Below are 21,323 nucleotides of genomic sequence, written 5' to 3'. Positions count from 1 at the left end.
GGTTCAGCGTGACAGTTTTTAGAGTGTAGTCACCTCCGCCACTCGCTACCGTAATCCTTGTTGCACATGTACATAGGTATTTTTTTTCTTGTTAATTTGGGTGTTTGCAGGCCACCTGGTACGGGCCTTCAGCACCTCTGCTGTATCCTACGTCTACCCAGGGCCGGGGATAAATTAAATGAAATGAAAAAGTATGAAGTAATTCGTTGACTTGAGTGCGTGACGTTATTGTAGCGCCTCTGTGGGAGCGAAATCTGACGTGCTGGTTTCACCAATCAAGTCTGGTTTACGTCGCCATCTTGAGCAGACAACGCAATTTCTTTTAGTGGTTACTTACAGTGACGCATTTGTAGAATTCAAAGGGAAGCTCCCCGGGAAACGAAAATCATGTTGTTGTTTTTTTTACGCCAATAAATGAATCCGACCGATCAAACGAATATAAGCGTGGGCTATACATGTAATAAACGACAAGGATTCCACAAAATACATGTAGATACATCCCTCGTTAGATGTCCTTTAATCACACTAAGGCGCTTAGAGTAAAACAGACGACTGGCCTGTGATCTGGCGAAAGAACTATATGGTGCAAGAGTGTAAACGTACATTCTAAAGCTAGGCATTAGCCCTGCATACTCATGCTTCTGATGACGCAAACATATTTATAGCGTAGATTTGAATTTCTGTATTATTTTATGACCTCCAAATTCCAAATCAATCAAAGCATATAAGAGTCTGTTCCGCCTTTGTAAGGCCGAATGTACAAAAAACTAGAAATTCTCGTTGCAATATTAGCAAATAAAAAAAAACAAAATCTACAGCCGTGTCTTCGTCGACTTGTTATCTGCCTTTGCGCTCCCCCAGAAACGTGAAGGTCCCGGGTCGGGCGGCGGTCTTGGTGTCCCACCCGTGGACACGCGGGTAGATGAGAGGCATGAGCTGCGTGCAGCTCTCCGACACGCCGGCCCTGTAAGTGACGAAGCCCGTGTCGAAGACCTCGATGCGTGCCGGGCTCTCGGACCTGAACTGCGGCCACTGGACCGCCTTCGACACCGCGGGAAGAGACCTTCGGCAGAGCGGACAATGACAATGAGACCAGAGAGCTCAGCTTTCTATTGGGGAAGAATAGAGAGCAAGTGAAACTATATGAAACCACGCGGGTAAAATAAATTTCACCCATTCTAAATAAATCGCGCAACCGCGTTTTTGTTTGATATAACAGTTAAAATTGCCCCGAGGGTGTGGACAGGTGCTGCATTTGTTATGTCAAAATATCAAAGGAAAGTCTAATTTTCTGTTTAAAGTCGAATATAAAATTCAAATATTTTGTATAGGGTAATATAAATGTAATAAAATTTCATGGAAAGTAAAGTGAAAAGGCTATTGCAGGCTACAAAAGCTTTTGAGTAGACAAAAAAAAAAGAATAGCAAACTCTAAATACTTTTTGTTCTTCCCATTTTTATTTTTGTTAAACGAAACGTTACATAGGCTCACAACAGATATCTTTAGTTTCGCGTAACCTTCACATCGATTCAAGGGAAAGGTTCGGTTTTTATTCGTAACATCCGCTGAATGCAATCCTCAAATGCTTTCGCAAGACAAACACGGTACACAGACACACTGCTCAGGTAAATGCAGTCGCGTAACGTACAAAACTGATATTTACGATTTATTTAATATGAATGCGTGGTATTTATTTGAGCACAGTTTACTTGGAACAAATATTATGTATAGCAGGGGCGCCAGTAACTTCTTGAGTACTATTATTCTTCATAACGCTTTGCACGATCAAGATGAAAATTATAATAATCCACATGGAATTTATTATCGATTGCACTAACGACAAGCATATAGAGATAGTTCAGTACGTATACTAAGCAGTAGTCTTATGTGATCATGCTTGAACCTTGCCAAATTTTTGAAGAATCACTAGGGCTCGGCACTTCACCGATTAACCTGCCGATTAACCGTTTAATGCTTAAATCGGTTAAATTTTGACAAACAAACAAAACAAATAAAAATTCAACGCCTTCACCACGCAAACGAGGACGAGTACAACTGTATATGAGGGCAAACTTTAGGTGAAATCTTGAGCTAAAGTAAATTGGAGGGGCGAGATTTGTAACTCCAAATCATGTGGAAAAGGTCATACGTGTCCCAGCTACGTCAACGCTGTGCGAGTGTCCGTTCAGCGCAGCAGAGACTATTGTGAACAATCGGAGGAGTTCGCTATTGCTGGAGAATATCAACACACATTTTTGCCTCCACGGCTGGAGTAATAATTTGTGAGGGTGGGTGTCTTTGGACTATTCCCGACTATACATCAAGGATGACTTAAAATCCAAAATTTTTTATTGTGCCGTTTATCGTATTTCAGCAAAGGCAACAAAAGTTAATTTTGAACACGGGTGAAGTCAGCGGAAAGGGTAGAAAACTCTAGAAGAATACAGGAAACGGGACGGGACTCTGAACTCGCGACTCATCCAAAAGAGAAGAACAAACAAGATGACATATATCGGACAGGCGCATGCTCATGGCGCAAGAACTCAAGGGCGTGAGGCAATGATTTCAGCTCATAAAAGCGTTTAAGAACGATACTTCTTTTTGAGATAGCGCTACTGAAGGCTTGCTCACACAGCGCTCCCCAAACATCGTATAATAGACGCCTCGTAAAGTTTTTCAGGAGAGTGTTCCCTTATATATAAACCGATGATAGTGCTAGCCAGTTAGATTGCGAAAACAAGCTTGAGAGTGCAGGGGTGAATGACCCCCACCGTTGATCTGAGATAGTGTGCCTGACGTTCTTCTGTTTAGAGTCATACCATCATTTGCAGTACCAATGCCGACAGACCGCGCTCACAGGGAAAATACAAACAAATTGTCGAGAACAAAATGTCGCCGTAGAGCAATCAGCGCCACGAGCGCTTGCAGGAATACGCTCTTTCGCGCGCTTCAGAACAAAAGAAAAATAAGCATTCGGAACAAAATGGCCAGATGTCACCACCCCAAGAAGAGCGCACATGAAAGCACCCTAATCTAAGAGGCAGGTTATGCTCTCGTAGCCTATCAATGATGCACCGTCCAGTCTGTCCAACATACGTCCTACCACATGTTATAGGGATGATGCACACTATGCAGAAAGCACAAGAGGGGTAGTATATATGTTTCTTCTTACATTTCTGTCGGGAAACTTTGCACAAGTTTAAGTCCACTTAGGAACAGATTTCTGTCGTTTTTGAGGTGCTGAAAATACAGCTGGAACCACATATGTTAGGCTACTTCTTTTAAGTTATGTATTCTACAGTTCCCTACCTTTTTTCGCTGATTTTAACCGTGTTTAATGATTACAAACTAGCCGAGCTCACCATTCTTCTGCAATTATTACTTTTCAAGATGTATTATGCACGGGAATGAACGAAACCGATTGATCGATTAGTTAATCGATTAATGTAATCGGGTTAAAACATTTATTCGACGCCCAGCCATAATAATCAAACTTTCAAGGTGACGACAAGCTCTTCAGACTCTTTATACTAGCCTCTCAGCGTAACATCGGTCATGCCAGCTTATTAAATCCAGGTGTTGTAGCCGCGAGCGACGAGGCAGAGCCAGAGTGACGACCAGCGTAGACTGTTTGTTCAGCACGCCAGTGCGTAACCAAAAGAACACGGAGCATACGGCTCCCAGCGCTTATATAGAGATAAGCGACGCACTATCAATGTGACGTCATACGCGATGCGCTTCGCAAGATACTACACTCCTCCCCAGAAATTTTGTTTACACAATGTTAGGGCGTGTACCAATCGGGAGGTTTTCTTGCACGAGCACTGCGTCGAAGAGTCTGTGCCCCTTGAGGAGAGGCCGGTTCTCGGAGAGGTGACTGCGGTGCGGAACCTTGGCGGGGACTTGCATTCCGCTGACCCAAGGGGGCTGAGTCTTCGGGTGGCTCTGGCGGTGCTGCAGCCGCTTTCGGAGACTCCAACGCAGGAAGAGGAGGACTCGTAGCAGACGCCTCCGGCACACGGTCTGGAATCGAACTGGGTACCACACATGAAGGCTCCCGGGACCCTTGTTCGTCACTTTCAAAATAACGAGGACGTAAATTTTCTGCATGCACAAACCTGGTCCCGCGTCCCACACGCACAATGTACGTAACGGCACTGCACCTTTTCTCGATGACCCCAGGTAGCCACTTTGCCTCCCCCGGACGAAGGCCTTGAACTATTACTCTTTCGCCCTCTTCGAATGACCTCCACGGCCCTCTTCTGTCGTCAGCTTGGCTCTTGATCTTGGAGAAACGATCTGCTATACGTCTCTCCAGATCTGGCTGTAGCAGGGTCAGGCGGGTGCGGGGCTTCCACGACAGGAACAGTTCAGCAGGCGTTTGCCCCGTTGTCGTGGTGGGGGCGTTCCGGTACCTGAATAGAAACTGGTCTATACGGTGTTGTAGGGTCTTCCTGACGCCCAAAGAGTTTTCGTCGAGAAGCTGTCGCAGAAGATCCCGTTTGACCGTCTGGACGCATCTCTCGGCACTTCCATTTGATGCCGGATGGTACGGAGGTGTCCTGGTATGACGCACTCCGTTCCTGAGCAGAAACTCTGTGAAGTTCTTCGCAGTGAACTGCGGCCCGTTGTCCGTAACGACCTCCTCCGGAAGGCCATACGCCGCGAACACACTCCGAAGCTTTTCAATAGTCTTTTCTGCCGTTGTTGAACTCATCACGAACACCTCCACCCATTTGGAGTGTACATCCACCAGCACCAAAAGCCATTGGTTGTCTGTGAATGCAAAATCCAGGTGGATTCGTTGCCATCTGCGGCTCGGCCAACCCCAAGTTTGTAGTGGGGCCTTCGGTGAAGCGTTTTGCGTCAACTGACAGGTACTGCAACTTTTAACAACACATTCAATGTCTTGTGTTAACCGAGGCCACCAGACATAGCTACGCGCGAGCATTTTCATGCGCGTAACTCCGGGGTGACCTTCGTGCATAAGCGCTAACACTTGTTTGCGCAAGCGGCGAGGGACAATCACACGATTTCCCCACGTAACGCACTGCTGATCTACGGACAGCTCATGCCGGCGGACGAAGTACGGGGACAATTCACTGTCCGTTACACGCGTAGGCCCACTCCTCGTGTACATCAACACTTTCGATAACACCCTATCAGTGCTCGTTCCCTTTTGGATCGCGTCAGCAGACAAGGGAAGTTCATCGACAACTGAGAAGAAATGTACATAATCTGAAACATCCTTATCATTCGGCAACGGCAACCGCGACAGCGCGTCAGCGTTTCCAATATCGCTGCCTTTACGATACACCCATTTGTAATCGTATGCCGCTAGCAACAAAGCCCAGCGTTGCATGCGTGCCGCTGACATCACTGGAACAGGCTTGCCGTGCGCCAGAAGGCTAGCTAATGGCTGGTGATCTGAATCAATGACGAAACTACGCCCAAACAGGTACTTGTGAAATTTCTTGAGCCCATAGACAACGGCGAGAGCCTCTTTTTCGATGTGAGCGTACCCTTGCTCTGCTTTGCTCAGTGCCCTAGACGCGTATGCAATTGGCTTTTCATCTTTACCATTCTTATGAAACAGAATGGCGCCTACGCCATACGCTGACGCGTCACACACAAGCCCAATCTCTTTTTGTTGGTCGTAGTATTTCAAAACATTCTCGCCCGTTAGCCACGTTTTACTTTGCTGAAATGCTTGTTCTGCCTGAAGTGACCACTTGAAACCTTTTTTCTGGTTTACTACGTCATACAAAGGCCTTAGCTTGGCGGCCATGTTAGGAACGAACTTCCCATAGAAGTTAAGCAACCCCAGGTAGGCCCGCAACTGTGATTCCTCCTTTGGTGACGGCGCCTCCATTATTGCCTTTACTTTTTCATCTGACGGGCGTATGCCCTTTTCATCAAGAACGTGCCCCAAGTACGAGACCGACGTTTGAAAGAACCTGCATTTTTCTTTCTTTAACCGTATGCCCCTGTCCTGAAACCGTGACAGAACACTTCCCACCTTTTGGAAACACTCATCAAACGTAGCTCCAGCTACCAGCACGTCGTCCAGATAGCACGCTACGCGATCCAGCCCTTTTAACACGTCATCCATGACTGCCTGAAATATCGAAGGTGCACTCGTTATGCCATAGGGTAAACGCGTGTACCTGAACAACCCCAAGTGTGTGTTGACCACGACTAGTGACTGCGCCTGCGGATGCAATTCCAGCTGCTGATATGCCGTAGATAGATCAAGCACAGTAAAATATTTGCACCCGGCCATTTTTGCAAACAGATCGTCCATGACGGGAAGGGGGTAATGATCCGTTCTAAGGCATGGGTTTAGCGTCACTTTAAAGTCACCACACACTCTGACCTGGTTGTTCGGTTTAGGCACGACTACTAGTGGAGTCGCCCATTCACTTTTCTGAACAGGTACTAGCACCCCTGTTTTTACGAGATTCTGCAATTCGGACGACACTGCTTCCCGAACCGCAAATGGAACCGAACGCGCTTTACAAAAGACTGGTGTACTACCCTCTTTAAGCACTAATTTAATTGCACTGTTCTTGATTAGGCCAAGGGTAGGCTCAAAAAGCTTAGCGTACTTTTCAAGCAACGCCGTTACCTTGTCCAAGCAAACCCCATGCACACTAGACCAGTCCAACTTAAGGGCCACCAGCTAGTCACGTCCAAACAGCACAGTGTTGGTATTCTCGTTTGTCTTCACGACAATTAACGGGAGCTGCTTACGCTGACCGTTGTGCTCTACCGAAACGGTTAGCTTCCCCGTTACCGAGAGTGGAGTACCCCCGTAAGCTTTTAGCTTTAGACTGCATGGCTCTTTCGGTAGACTGGGCCAGTATTTCTTATACAGTGCCTCTGGTAATATTGATACGGATGCCCCCGTGTCAATCTGCATGCGGACATTTCTCTGCTCAATTTTCAGACAAATTTCGTAAAGTCCGGTGCGCCCCTCACAGGAGTAGATATTGTGCAACACCAGTTCACCCCCGTCACTGTCCTCAGCTATATTGCGTTCGCAGCGTCTCTGCTTTTATCCTTGCACATTTTCGCTAAGTGTCCAACACGTTTACAAAAATGACAACGATACTTGCGAAATTTGCAACTAGACGCTTCATGCGCTGAACCGCATCGGAAACAGTCCGGCGATTTCGTCGCTCTTGCCCCTGCGGGTACTGTAGCCGGTACCTCCCTCCGGCGCGGTGGGCGTTTCCCGCTGTCTGGCTTGTGGCGAAGAGCGCTGACGGTCTCTTGCCCCACGCTGGGCTGCAAATCCCGGCTTTCCTGGCTGGCCAACTCGATACTCCTTGCGATATCGCAGGCGTTTTTAAACGTTAACTTGCTTTTCTTCAGCAACTCAGCTTGAGTTCCTCTGTCACAGAGCCCGGCCACGAAACGGTCGCGAAGAGCCTCGTCCAGAAACGCCCCAAAGTCGCAGGACGCCGCCAACCGCTTCAGCTTATACCGCGAAAGCTGCCACCGTTTCGCCTTCTTGCTGGAAGCGACGGTTAAATCTGAACCGCTCTGCAATGACAGAGGGCTTTGGTACGTAGTGCCCTCGCAGGGTCTGCACTAGCTGTGCATATGTCTTGTTTTCCGGCTTTTCCGGTTCCAGCAAAGTTTTTAGAGTTTTGTAGGTTTTCTTTCCAATTGCCGTTATGAACACTGACACCGTCAGGTCGTCGCTCACCTTCGAGGCTTTCAGGAAGTGTTCGAACCTCTCCACGTAGGACTCGAAGTCTTCGTCGCCGTCCTCGATGAACTGGTCGAACCTTCCAATCGTCGCCATCCTGCCAGTCTCTTCGCAGCCTGCTCCGGGACCGCCGCTAGTGGCTTCTTGCAACCCGGCGGAATCCTTTATCCCATCCTCGTCGCCAGTATGTTGTAGCCGCGAGCGACGAGGCAGAGCCAGAGTGACGACCAACGTAGACGGTTTATTGAGCACGCCAGTGCGTAACCAAAAGAACACGGAGCATACGGCTCCCAGCGCTTATATAGAGATAAGCGACGCACTATCAATGTGACGTCATACGCGATGCGCTTCGCAAGATACTACACCAGGAATATGAATATCTTGTCTCCACGACAAATGTCCGAAGTATTTTTGTGTTAGGGCTAGTTCCCAATTAGGTGTCACGGCTATGGCATAGTCAAACAAAGCATGAATATTGTTTTGACTATTTTTCCACCCAATGCACGAGTGTATTTTTTCTGGAAATTGTATTAAATACAATATTTGCTTGTCGTTTCTTGGTTTTGATGGCTATACTCATTTAGGCATTCCTAACTTTGTTGATAAATGTTCTTATTTTTCGAATATTCCAAACTCCTTTAGGATATCTAATCGGCGTGAACTGAACCGTGGACCCTAATGCCGTTGATAGGATAAAATATTATTACCAACAGTAAAAACCGGGAACTGCAGTCCCGACTTTGAGAATAAGTAGTGTGGACGCCGGCTTAATTTAACTTCAGTTCTTACAGTGAGTCACCCGATGTAATTCACACGTTCCCCCATAGCCTATACTTCGTTTCAGCTTCCGTCCGAGCGCAGTCAAAGGCTGAGGGACGGTTCGCAACTTCGAGAAGAGCATTCCTACGCACCACAAAGTAGTGCGCAAAAGTAATATTTTTAATATAATTGTTTTGTGCGTAAATATTGCACAACATTCGAGATGTGTACTGCAGAGAATGATTTGCAACGAAAGGAATTAAATATCTAAGTTTATGTTTTTATTGGCATATGTAAATGCATGTGGTTTGGTGAAAACGCGTACGTCCGCTGTCAACACGGCTGCAGCGCTCGGTTCTTCTGTGTCATTTCGTTCCCATAATGGCCGAATCATGTGCTTCGCTGCTTTCCTCACCGGGTCGCTGCAGAACATCCTTTCGCAAAGGCACGTTTAGGCGTCAGGCGCGAGCGGTCGTGATGAATGTCTACTTTCAAATTCGGCAGGAGACTCCGACCGCGTCGTACCGCGAATGCGTTGTAAACAAGAAAAGCGTCCGGGCCACTACAATTCACTGATACGCGGCGAAAACGGGGCACACCTTTACCTACCGACCACATTGAACGCCGAGAAGATGGTGAAAAGGACTACGTCTCGAGCCCTCGTATATCCAGACATTACAAGGAAACATCAACGGCCGGGTCATCGGGCACCTGGCAATGTGTATTTACATTTTGAAACTATGCCGAAATGCCAGACAGGTGGAAAGCTCGGACACAGACGGCAGCGGCAAGATTACGTACTGACATTCCCTGTGATTAAATTTCAGAACGTGAAAGGACTCCTTTTAAACCTGCAGCAGGCGATACCGTTGATACACCCGTAGCAGACGAAATACTTGGCGAACGCGGGCGGCGCGGACGACCAGCGGCGCAGCGGAGTGATACAAAAGTGCAGGCAAGATCGCGTGACCGATTGCCGGCGTGTGATTGGCTCCGGCAACACGTAGCTTTGGCTGCGCTCGGACGGAAGCTGAAACGAAGTATAGGAAAGCCAGGTGGTCCAGGTTATTTACGCATTATAAAAAAGAAAACTTTGGGAACCTGCTTCCTCATACGAGATAAGAGGCAGGACGTGAGCGCAATCCAAAGAACGACGCCTGGAAGACGTCTTCGACTAGTGTGTTCAGTGTCCTTTACCGCCCACGCACTGAACGTGGTTTCAAAGTGGCCACAAATGGCGTCACGGGAGCCGGAGTGCCATTCTGTTGTACATCGCGATCTTGCCGATCGGTCGTAGAAGTTACGGCAAAAGGTATGAGCAAACACGCGTATCACGGTCCACACGGAGGCGTCCCAACCCTGGGAAATTAAGACCGTAGCTTGTCGAGCTACAGCGACGTCCAGCAGAGCAGATATCTGCCGCATCCTCCTCCGCCGCTGCGCAACCGCCCGGATGGCGGCAGACAACAGCAGCTTGACACTTCTGCGAGGTCAGCTGGCGGAAATAGTAGGACCACTTTTGGGGGCCCGGTAAACACATCGGTTGGGGCCTTAATCTACACAGTGGGACCAAGCGGGACCAAGGGACCGGGACATGGCCGCCTGCTGCGATTGGCCAGCTCCTCATTGCTGACCGATCGCAGCAGGCGGCCATGTCCCGGTCCCTTGGTCCCGCTTGGTCCCGCCGTGTACATTAGGGCCTTCGAAGACGACTTCCATTCCAGGTACAATCATCCAAAGCTTTAACATCGCGTGCGTGGTTCTTGCTTTGCTTCAAGGAAGGTCGCAATTCGTGTAAAGATTTGCAAGCTATCAGGAATTGAAGCGAAATACTGCGTGTATGGTTCACGCCTAGAAATGTGCTCGTCTAGTTATCATGTGCTTAAAGTGATCAGTACAAGAATTGAAACCCTAGACATTTTTCTCTCAATTACGCGTTGCGGGATTAAAATAAACTGATCCTGTGCCCGTAGCACTCACCCTGTCCTGGCGAAGTAGCTCCAAAAGTCGATGACTTTCTTGCTGAGATTGCTCATGGTCCCGGTGACGCCAGTGATGAGGGGTCTTCCAAACACCAGCTCCAGGTCATCGTTGCGCGCCGTCACCTGTAAAAGGGTTCGCGAACTTCATCCAAACTATGAAGTATTATGCTCCCTTCTTGTGGATCGTGAAAAGAAAGCTCATCTGGGCAATGCTAATTTTCTCCACATCGATCCTTTGGCTCCGAGGCAAAGCGCCGGCCAACGGATTCCCCGGTGGCTGGCTCGAATCCCGGCCGAGGTTCCCGCAATCTGCTGGAGGCATATTGCGGAGAAAGCGCCGTGTAACCGAGATTTTGGTTGCACTTCAAACGATCCCCAAGTGGTCGAAATGAATCTTCACTCTTCCGCTCGAGCGTGCCACTTGCCTTTCGTTGGTTTAGCACGTATAAAAACACCCCAATTTGACTTCTATCCCGTTCTATGTCATTTCCGAGAGTATTTGAGCAAAATACTCCGTGCCTGGTTCACGCCTGAAAATGTGCTCGCCGAGTTATTATGTCCTTATAGTGGTCAGTACAAGGATTGGAACCCTACACATTTTTACCTGTGTGATGTGTACTCATGTCAACTTGCTTCTGTTTAAATAAAAATAAGTAAAAATAAAAATGATTATTCCTTAACTAGAAAATAATAGGCGAACGAAATGCTGGAACGCGAAAGAAGGCTCCAATCGACAAACGTTTCAGAAAAAAAAAACAAAAAAACTTTTTGGTAGAGTCACTTTGATAGCAAATTTGTGCGAAACAAAGAAAGTAGAAGCGACCTGAGCAATGAGCAAGGAAATTCCGGTAACAAGAGGTGAACAGAAATGGGTGAAAACACATATAAAAACTAAAACGTTGTCTTGGCCATTGTCAAAGACAATGTGACAAATAGAAAGCGTCTTCCTTTCATCTGGTACCCCCGTCTAACATTATTAATAAGCAAAGCAATCATTTAATGACAAAAGCAAAATTAAAAAAAAAAATATGGGTCAGGGTAGCCGGCGGAGTTACGAAACAATTTACGGGGAAACCCAGAAAATGTGTAAATCTCCACATTGGAAGGTTTTTTTTAATGAGTATTTTATTAAATTGTGTCGAATATCAAAACCGGTGGTCGCTTAAACTCTTAAAAATCAATATTTTGCACCGATGCGAGAAACTATACGAGTGACGCAACTGCCCACGCGTCTGAAGAGACGCACCTTTTCTGTGTTTCGGCGCGGCCTGTGCCGGAAGCGGAAGAGGTGCAGCTTAGACGCTGACGTCAGATTCTGTGCCCAGTACTCGAGTGGGCAGTCGAAGAAAAACTTGCCCAAAAAGTCCCGCCAGGCACTCCTGACCAGCTGTTTGGACTTCAAGCTCTTGTGTTCCAGCTCTTCGGCGAACTTGCGCAAGTAGTCCTGTAAAAGATGAAAATATGACCACAAAGACCACCCTCAGGACCTCGACCGGTGTACAAAAGATTAAAAAAAAAATAAGCTTGCAGAAGTGCTCAACAGGGCGCATCAACCACGAAACATCACTCTAGGCACGTAGCCAGGGGAAGGGGGGGGGGGGGGGCCATGGGGCCCGGCCCCCTCCCCCCCCCCCCGAAGTCTTTCATTTTGCTGGGACCCTCCTCTGACCCCTCCCCCTCGTACAGCATTTTGTCATGGGCGCCCCCCCCCCTCCCCCCCCCCCCCCCCCCCCCGTAACAAAATCCTGGCTACGTGCCTGCATCACTCAACTAGCCATATCTCGAGCGGACGGCAGTATTTTTGGAAAATAAAGGAGCGAATGAGGGGAGAACGTTGACGTCTTCTTATCGCAGAAGAGTTGAGAGGGAGGAGATATGGCCTCGCTCCCTTTCCTCTCCGCGCCCTCGCGGGGTCAAAGCAAACCAGGAGCAAATGAGAATCACAAGGTCCCGCAACACGTCCTAGAAATAAGGCCGTAGCGCTCCGAGTGGTTACGTCAGAATGTCAGAGAAGGAAGGCCATGGCGCAACTACATGAGATAATATCTGGTATTGGCGTGAAAAAATGTGGTCGAGCGACGCGGTTGTGTTCGTGCGCGTTTATACTACATTAATATATGTGTTAAAAGCGCAGTCTTATAAAATTTATTATATATATAATATAAACGTCATATACAACGCGTTACCAAGGTTAAAAGTACCAAATTTATATTAATGATTATCCTTGTATCCGCGGCACTACGTGCAGTTCCACACTTCCACACACTTTTCGAATGAACCGGATCCGATGCGACATTGTCTTCCCTCATATGGGCTTTGATTCTGGTAAATTTGTGTTGTGTGTGAGCTGCTGACTGTCTGAAAAAGGAACGCTGAGACATTTCAAAAGGGAAGGGAACCGAAAAAATAAAATCCAGTCATCGTACACGAGCAAGAGATGGGTCGACAACGTTAAGCTTTTTAGTCATGCTGCCGGTGCTCATGTGTGTGGTTATTTTGCTACTTGTTTCCTTCTTCCCGTCGTTTTTTTTTTTTTTTTTTTTTTTGTCGTCCCCGCAGTTTCGGGTAGATATTTTTTTTTTTTTGTTCGCTTGATACTACGGCATTTACATGGATTCGCGGAACCATTCCGGCTACGGTTTGAGTGACGTGTGGCAACTAGTCTACGATGACGCTGGTCGATTATCGATAGACCCCTCTCTCGACAAAGAGACTTCTTGGAGTTTGTGTTCAAATGTTTTCGTGGTGGATAATGCGGGACGTACGGATACGATCGACAAGTGAGAAACAACTTATTTACGGGCTTTCTTGGTCCTGTAGGACGCGAATGAAGTGCTGCAGTCGATTTTTTTTCTTAATTTTCGTGATAGAGTGGAATCTTGTTCTTCGTCGTTATTTGTGTTCTATTGCGTCAAGATTTGTAAATATGGGGGGTAATATTGTAATTTTTACTAGAAGGTGAAATAACAAATTTGTGGGATTATTGAAAGTGCATTTTTTGTGCTTATGTGTTTATTTAAAGTGATGTTATTTTATTGCCTTTACTGCGTTTATACTAGAATCTTAACTGTATTAAAGAAATACTTCAACAGAATTTGAAATATTCCGTCGTGTTCAAAAATAGGTTGAATATTGCCGCGCGCCAAGTAGGCAGCGCGGCCGTAGCCTAACGGTTAGCGCGCTTGCCTCCCACGTGAAGGGCCAGGGTTCGATTCCTGGCCGCGGCTATGCATTTTTGTTAACACTGTAATGTGATGTTCTGGTGAAATCGAGAACCGTATAGCTGATTCGAGGTCAGAATGTTCTACGCGTCGAACCTTCTACGTCGAATGCTCCAGAAGCCAACGTGTGTACAAAAGCGGCTCCGCGGGCAAGCCGGAGCCAGTTTCGCCCCAGCGTTCGACTGTGCTGCTCCGCCGACTTCGACGCCCGCGACGCTCTGTTATTATCTTTTGTTCCCTTTTATTTTTGGCACAAGTTCGCCACATTAAACGTTTATTTCTTCCTGTTTATTTCCTATTTTTTTGGTCACCACCCGTGACAATATGATCCACAATATCCGTAAATGACAATCGCGCGTTTGTATTTTGAGCCTGGTGGCTGTATTTTTCGTTATAAACGACCCACTCTGGCAAGCGCTCGGAGAAGGCCCAGCGGAGACCACGTGACATCCAACGCAATCGTGACGTAGGTCGTCTCAGGACGAGCAAAGCTACGGCGAGGCTGACGTCGAGAGGATGGCCTAGTCGTTCCAGCCACCGAAGCGGCTGCTTTTGTACGAATTTTGAGTGACGGGTTAATCTTCTATAATGTTGTAGAGGGACAATAGCGACTTCTGCGACGCACAAAAGGTATTCTCGGAAAGAGGGGAGTTCCTCCTGCCCCTCTTCTCTCGTCGTGACTGGAGGCGAGACAACCTCCGTCACTAGCTGTCAAGGTTCCTAGACGGGCATTACAAGCGAGGCGTTAGCGACATCCACCAGGTGCTCTTTGCTAATCGTTTAATTCGTTTTAAAATTCCTTTTCGTGACTTTTTTAACAAGATATTGGTATGTTCGATGTGATGTTGTTCCTTTGAACACTTATAGACCAAAAAATAAGCGCCGAAATTTCGTTGTAGTATCCCTTTAAGGTAATAGTATTATTGTATTCAAAATAAGTTATATTTTATTCTAAGGCAGCTCAATCCCATAGGCAGAAGTAATTAAGTTGAATAAACAGTAAGTTTAGTACCCCTGCCACACGGAAAAGTTAATATATTTTAATTAAATGATATGGGATTTAGTCAGCTCGCGGTCTTGAGTGGTTGTATGAGCGTCGCAAGCTGATTTGTCGACCCCATAATGTAATTCGGTCGAAATTATATTAATTTTGCCATGTGGCCGGGGTATGATGCAAGAATTCAGTGACTGCACGCGATAACATCGCTTACATGACACTTGTCGAGCCGTGTCCACGCTGACTACATCTACCTGATTTTTAACTGTGATTTGTTTTGCTGTGTCCAATCACTGCGTGTCTCGCCATTTTGTTGAAGTATTTTTGTATAAAATATGGATTCCTACCACAATAATTGCGTGGCTCAATGTTTTTGACTTAAAACGATCACATTTTTCCATTTACGTTTTATACGCATACCTCGTGCCAATTCGCACCGATTATTTAGAGGTCAAATATTTTGCCCGTGCAATAAAATATTTTCTAGACCCGTTGCTATGTGCAGCTTTAATTTTAGCTAATAAGACACGCGCATGTGACTAAAAGCGCGTTACGGCGGTCGATTCACGCGCGTTGCCTTAGCTTCAATACGCGCCTTCAAAGGTCTTGAGAAGAGCGCTACAGCCTTATTTCTAGGAGGTGTTGGGTCACGCGTCTTTTCAGCCTTGTGCGAGCGCACGTTTCTTTTACAAAAATACGACGATCTTTTGGAGGTACCGCTTTATGAGCGATGTTTTGGGACTTGTATCGATTCTGCGTTGTTTTCTGAAATTCGATTTTCGGTTCAGCATTCCTTTAACGCCCTCCTCTAGAGAAAGATCCTTTTTCAAACCACGCTGAGGCGCCAGAAATTGCTCACTGCCGCGTCGCTGCGACATGCCGCTTCACCACCAGATGCGTAGAAACAGCGAGTTCCCTTAGCTCGTCGCTGGAGGCATGGAACAGCTCTCACGAGCAATGCTTTAGCGGTGCTCGGGCCTTGCGCCGCTCCTGCTCGTTCACGGCCAGTCACTGAGGCCGCAACGCCGGCAGGCTCACTACCACTCACTGCGGGCGCCTTGAGCACGTTTTTTTCCCTTGGCAAAAACAACCACTTGTCAGGCCGTCCCCAGCGGTGTGGAAACAAGACTGGAGCGGCCGTGCTCAAGGATCGAATAATGTTCCTCCAATTCATATAACAACAAGGCTACATGCATTTATACTTTCCTATGAAACAGAACACTCGCTAAATCCCCATGTGCCCTGGCCTGCACTCGAGGAATAATAAGAACGGTGTTCCTACAGTTCCCTAGTGATCGGCAATTTCGACCCATTCGGAGTTGCACATAGAGTAATCTATACAAGGTAAAAAGCGGACACTTCCATAGGACCGAGCGGCCCATTTAGTTGGCAGGGAGCGCACTCACCGGCCGTTGTAGTCCGCAACTAAATGCCGGATGGATAGATACCTAGTTTGACGTAGTGTGCTGGGCGGTAGCCTGCGCCGTCTGGTTTGCCGCGAGTTATGTTTTTCCTACTATTCCCGCATGCCGAATTTCAGCTATAATTACTTCACACGTATGTGTGAATCCTAATGCGGACAACTAATGAACAATACTATATAGAGTTAACACTGAATTTACAAGCCAGGAAACTCATGTAGGTTTGTACTGTCCAGAATAACACCACCAGGGAGTAACCAACAGAGTTTATTTTCACAACAAAAAAATATGATAGGCAGTTTGTGCCTCGTATATAATTACAAAAACTACAAAACACAAGCACCGTGTATTGAGGATTCACAAAGAGTACATCCTACAAAAGACGACAAGCATATTATGCATGCATGAAAATCTTATCAAACAACTGGAATTACAACTGCAGTTGGATTGAAAGCCGGGTTTGTATTCTCAAGCAAGTTCCACGGAAGGCGCAGACACACATATAACATATGTAGCATCAGCAACAAACACACAAAACAAAAAAGGCCATGCAGTATCAACGCTCGTTGATTGAATGCAATCTGTATGCAAACAAAAAGTTTAGCAGAATAATTCTGAAATGCACGATGACCACAATGGGAAAAACAGACAAGTAAATGTCTAAACGAGATTGCCACTAGTATAGACCTACTTAGTCTGTGACATAGTCATTAAATAAGCCTAACACAGCCTGCACTGCACAATTAAACATACCTTGCTCCTGCTGATGTAAGTAACAATAATGACCAAAATAACAAGAACTGAACGCCAACCGACGGACTAATACAGGTTTTAAGTTCATGTCACGTTTAACATGTCACATTTAGCATGTAAGGTTTAACATGACCACTAGTATAAAGAGCAGACATGAAATGGCTGACAAACGACTGCTACAAGCAGACTGCAATGGTGCCCGGTGTACCTGCGACCCACTCATCACAAATGATTCCACCAAAGCTTGGCATGCAATCTGCACTGCCTAATTAAGTACATCTTACAGGGTGTCTACCAAATGACTTCTTCCAAAGTCCATGATTTTTCCAGGTTTTCCTTGACTATTTCGATAAAACTCCCTGGCCGCGTTCCTTCCTTCGAAGGATGACATTTTGGGCAATGTTATTCAGCAGAGCCGTGGCGACACCTGATTGCGGGGCTTCGTTCCGCACCACCGTGCGGAACGAAGCCCGGTGAAAGTGACCAGTGAAAGTGCCACTCTCACTGGTCACTTTTCCTGACTTAGCCAACCTTTTGACAGTTGTCCTGATAATTCCCTGACTTTTCCAGGTGATCCAAAATTCCCTAAGAGCTTCAGGCTTGCCAGGTTGGTAGGCACCCTGATCTCAATCTCTTTCACGCTTGACATATGTGTAAAGCAGAAAAAATGTCAAGAAGAAAAGGAAGTTGCATCCTAGATGAGTGACTTAAGAGAGTATTAACAAAGATCAAAATGGGAACTTAGACATTCTACATGACCATAATAGGAAAAAAAAAGCAGACATGAGCATCTAAAAAAGCAGTCACTAGAATAGACCAGTAGTGCCCTTTTCGAATAGCATGGCGCAACTTTTGTTCCATTTTCTTTGAAGTGGAGCTATTCAAACAATCAAACAGCTTGTCTATGCGATCACTAAAATAAGCGGTTGACATGGCTGCTTTAGGCAGCTGTTTCGCATAGACAAGAGCTAAAAGCGCGACTCACGCTGATGCACTCAATACCCGGGTCACCCCGCTTAGCCTTCATATTACTGAAAGGTTTCTGGTAGATATGTCTTTCGGTTAACTTTGGCGCCAACCGCAGTCGCATCTCATGTGTGGAGTGGTACAGTTTCACAACATCTGCCCAGTCCACAATCTCATTTTCGATATGAAGCCTGAGGCTTGCAGGTTGTTCCGAGTTGTCTTCACTAAATGGGGAACATCGTAAATGAAGTAAACGCGTTCACTTTTTACGAAAAAAAAAAGGGCTGCGCCACAGAGACACCAAGTTGATTTGCTAAGCTTACATTGGAAGCCCTTTGGTCACAAATTACAGCCTTAACTGTAATTCCAATGTCTTGCAACTGCTCAGTGAGCGAGGCCAACAGGTTCCGGATTACAGGTTCCGGATTGAGAGACGTGTGCCCAATCGTATAGGCGACAGGTTGAGCCCATTTCCGGTAAACTCCGGAGAGAAGGATAACCAGGGCTCTGTCGGCAATCGTTGAGATACGTTCGCAGTGATCATCTGTAAATCCATGAACAACATCTTGTGACACGTCATATGACAAGTTTATTTTAACACTATCTCGCCGAAGATGAGAGTGTAGACACGATCGCACCTACTCCATGATTGTGTTTTTAAAGATGGATGACATAATGACTGGTATAATTCCAGGTGTCATTTTAACATCCGACAGCCATCTTCTTAGTGTGCGCTGACTAGGAAAAGTGAGGTAGGGAGAGAAAAGGCGGTATGCCCGCGGCCCACGGAAGTTGAGATGAAGAGAAAACTTTTTTAACCATAACGGGAATCGTTTTCCCTTGCCTTTGGATTTTAATTTAACATTGCTTGACAGTAGGTGAAATACCTCGTCTGTCACGTGAGGGAGAATGATGCTGAAAGCTTACGAAGCTGATCGAGGCATATTCTTCTCTTGCTTGCGCAGCCTTGCGATGGTCTTCCGGTACTTTGAGACATTGGCCTGGAGACGCCTTATGATGTCCTTCGGTCTCGACGCAAAATTGTGCAGAGGAGGCGCAGAAGTACCTGAAACGGCCAAAAAAAATAATAGTTTCAAAGCAGGTAAGGAGTTCTGCTTATAACGAGCACAGCCAACATTATCTTAGAGTGACATAATCTGCAAGTAGATAATATGCCTCTAATCTATACAGAAAATTTGCAATCATGGGAAACTGGGCGTTTGAAGCTATGTTGGCTAACTTTACAAATTTCCACCGTATGCCTTGACACCACTGCACACAAGGTATATCACAGGTTTTGCATAAAAAGCCCATCACCGGAGAAGTAGACAAACTAATATCCACCTTGACACAGAAGAATTTTAGTTACATGAGTAGTAGCATATGAACACAGATGAACAAAAGTGGGACACTTACAAGCTCCAACTGGTTCAGAGGAGGACCATGTGGACGGTGTCACCGGTCGGAACTCCAACGGCGAACTGCATGATGGGGCTGTAGCCTCCATGGGGCCTGCGCCGCACGGCGCGGCTGTCACTTTCATGGAGTCTGGAAGAGTTTGTCTATTAGACGCAGGCTGTTGTTTCAAACACGAGTCCTTCCTCACCATGGGCAGCGGTTGATGTTTTTTCGGGCCGGAAGCTGAAGGCTGCTCTGCATAATGAGGTTGTAGTCTCCATGGGGTTTGTGCCGCACGGTGGAGCTGTCGCTTCCATGGAGTTTGGAGGAGTTTCGTCTATTAGAAGTTAGGTTGTGAAGCTGTAAAAGCATAATTGTGTTTAAATAATGTTTTACACATGTATTATACTTCTCGTATATTGATAGTTAAATAAATCTTTACCTTTAGCTCTCTCAGTATCTGAATATGTCGATAGGCGAACTGAAGGCACAGCGGTTTTCATTAGCTTTGTTCGCCAAGGGTCCATGAAATCACGCGCTGTGACGTGACTGCTGCAGACGAAATACTTCGCATGTAGCTCACTGGATGATTTTTGCAAAAGGTCGTCTTTTTTGGCATACTTCAGCCACGCCTTTGACCTGCAAGATGTAATGAAGTTCGTTATCTTTATTCTGTTTCTTTGTTCAAAATAAAATATTTGACCACAATGGCTTGCATATTGTGGTTTCACGTGGAGGTGATAAGCAAACTAATAGTGCTTCAGAAGGTTGCAGTTATTTATTGACTGCACAAATACATTATTTTACAGACTGGTTAAAAGGTGTGCAATGCTATAAAAAGAAGTACAACTTTTTTCTAGAAGTTTTGTTGTTTTATACGAGTGCTGACAATGGGCATCAGCTAGTTTTAGTGCCTTGCTCATTTATAGAAACATTAAAAATCTTGCAGTCTTAATAAAAGAAAACACCCAGTTGTGGTTCCCTTGCATCTTATGTTAATTCACCATGTAGCAACGAAGTTCTAATTCAGTCTCCTTTGTAGAGCTGGGAAGCAAGTCCACCACAGTCCGGTTATCATGGAATGGAATGTTTTGAAACTAAATTCAGTAGTAACAGAAGTAAAGCACCATTAAGATTTGAAATGAGTTTTGAAACTAAACATTCGAGAGATTAAACATTCAGCTTTCTCTCCGGTTTTCATTAGAACTATGCATCCAGTTCGTTGTTAAAACAAAGGACCACTTGTCATCTTGTGGAACTCGGAAGAACTTTGTTCCTGGCTTTTTGCGCGTTCTTTCATTGTTTCCGCACCAGGCTACGTAACAGTAGCCGCCGTAGCTCAGCTCAGCTGGCATCAGCTGGAAACGAAAATAGCACAAGTCAATTTGAGATTACGCAAATTTAGTGCCTTCATTCCATAGCGATTTGGAAACCAAAATTGTTCAAGCAACAGTAAAGAGTGCCGATAAAGAAAAGCCTTCACGGTATTGTCACACCCCATTTCTTTGTATTTTCCTCGTGAGCGTCCTAAGCAAAGCGCGCATCAAGGCTGCTTGTACCCTACTTCACACCTGGCGCCAGGCACAACGCTGTCAAAGCTGCTGGCGGGAAAGCCACGCGCTCACGCCACCAGCATTGACAGCGATGCACATGAGGTATGAAATTGAGTATGCCTTGAGTGCCTTGACTGGTGCTCTCGCTGCACGAGCGCACGCGCGCACGTGCGACTGCCGAGGCTTCATCCAGAACAATTAGCTCGCGCTTCAGCCCGTGCGTCCAACTAAAGCCAAAAGCAAGCAAAACACGGTGTCAGTAAAACGACTCACCTTTCTAACGACGGAAGAATGACGAGAAGCCCGCGCGAGCCAGTCAGGCGCAGCCCAACCGACCTTTCGCGCGACGTGACCTGAAAGCCATCGTCCGCCGAGTCGACGGCCCCAAAGCCATCCACTGAGCCGCAGCCAAAGCCGCAGCTGTTCAAATTGTTTTTAAAAGTATTTGGAGCTGCCATTAATTTTGAAATGTTAGGTTATAGAGTAGAGTTATTTGTCAAGGGTGGAAATATGATACATGTCTAAATTAAGTGTGTGACTGCAGTGCCACTGAAC

General features: G+C 46.3%; 1 protein-coding gene and 1 pseudogene across 1 annotated transcript in view; both read right to left on the bottom strand.

Moving 5' to 3' along the window:
• Positions 1-510: 510 nt before the first annotated feature.
• The window catches only part of LOC8044100 (cholinesterase 1-like), a 29,641-nt gene continuing 8,828 nt past the window's right edge, over positions 511-21,323 (bottom strand). Inside the window, exons 4-6 of the mRNA XM_040212441.1 lie at positions 11,706-11,903; positions 10,458-10,582; positions 511-1,063 (exon numbers count right to left, since the gene is read on the bottom strand). Of these exons, the coding sequence (XP_040068375.1) occupies positions 838-1,063; positions 10,458-10,582; positions 11,706-11,903 (549 nt within the window). The 3' untranslated portion in view covers positions 511-837. The remainder of the gene's footprint in view (positions 1,064-10,457; positions 10,583-11,705; positions 11,904-21,323) is intronic.
• On the bottom strand, positions 3,613-8,099 carry LOC121046924 (annotated as a pseudogene).

This window comes from Ixodes scapularis, unplaced genomic scaffold, assembly GCF_016920785.2.
Source record: "Ixodes scapularis isolate PalLabHiFi unplaced genomic scaffold, ASM1692078v2 PGA_scaffold3__209_contigs__length_174095766, whole genome shotgun sequence".
Taxonomy (NCBI): Eukaryota; Metazoa; Arthropoda; class Arachnida; order Ixodida; family Ixodidae; genus Ixodes; species Ixodes scapularis.
Note: the sequence above shows the minus strand (reverse complement) of the source record. Positions and strands in the feature narration are given on the sequence as shown.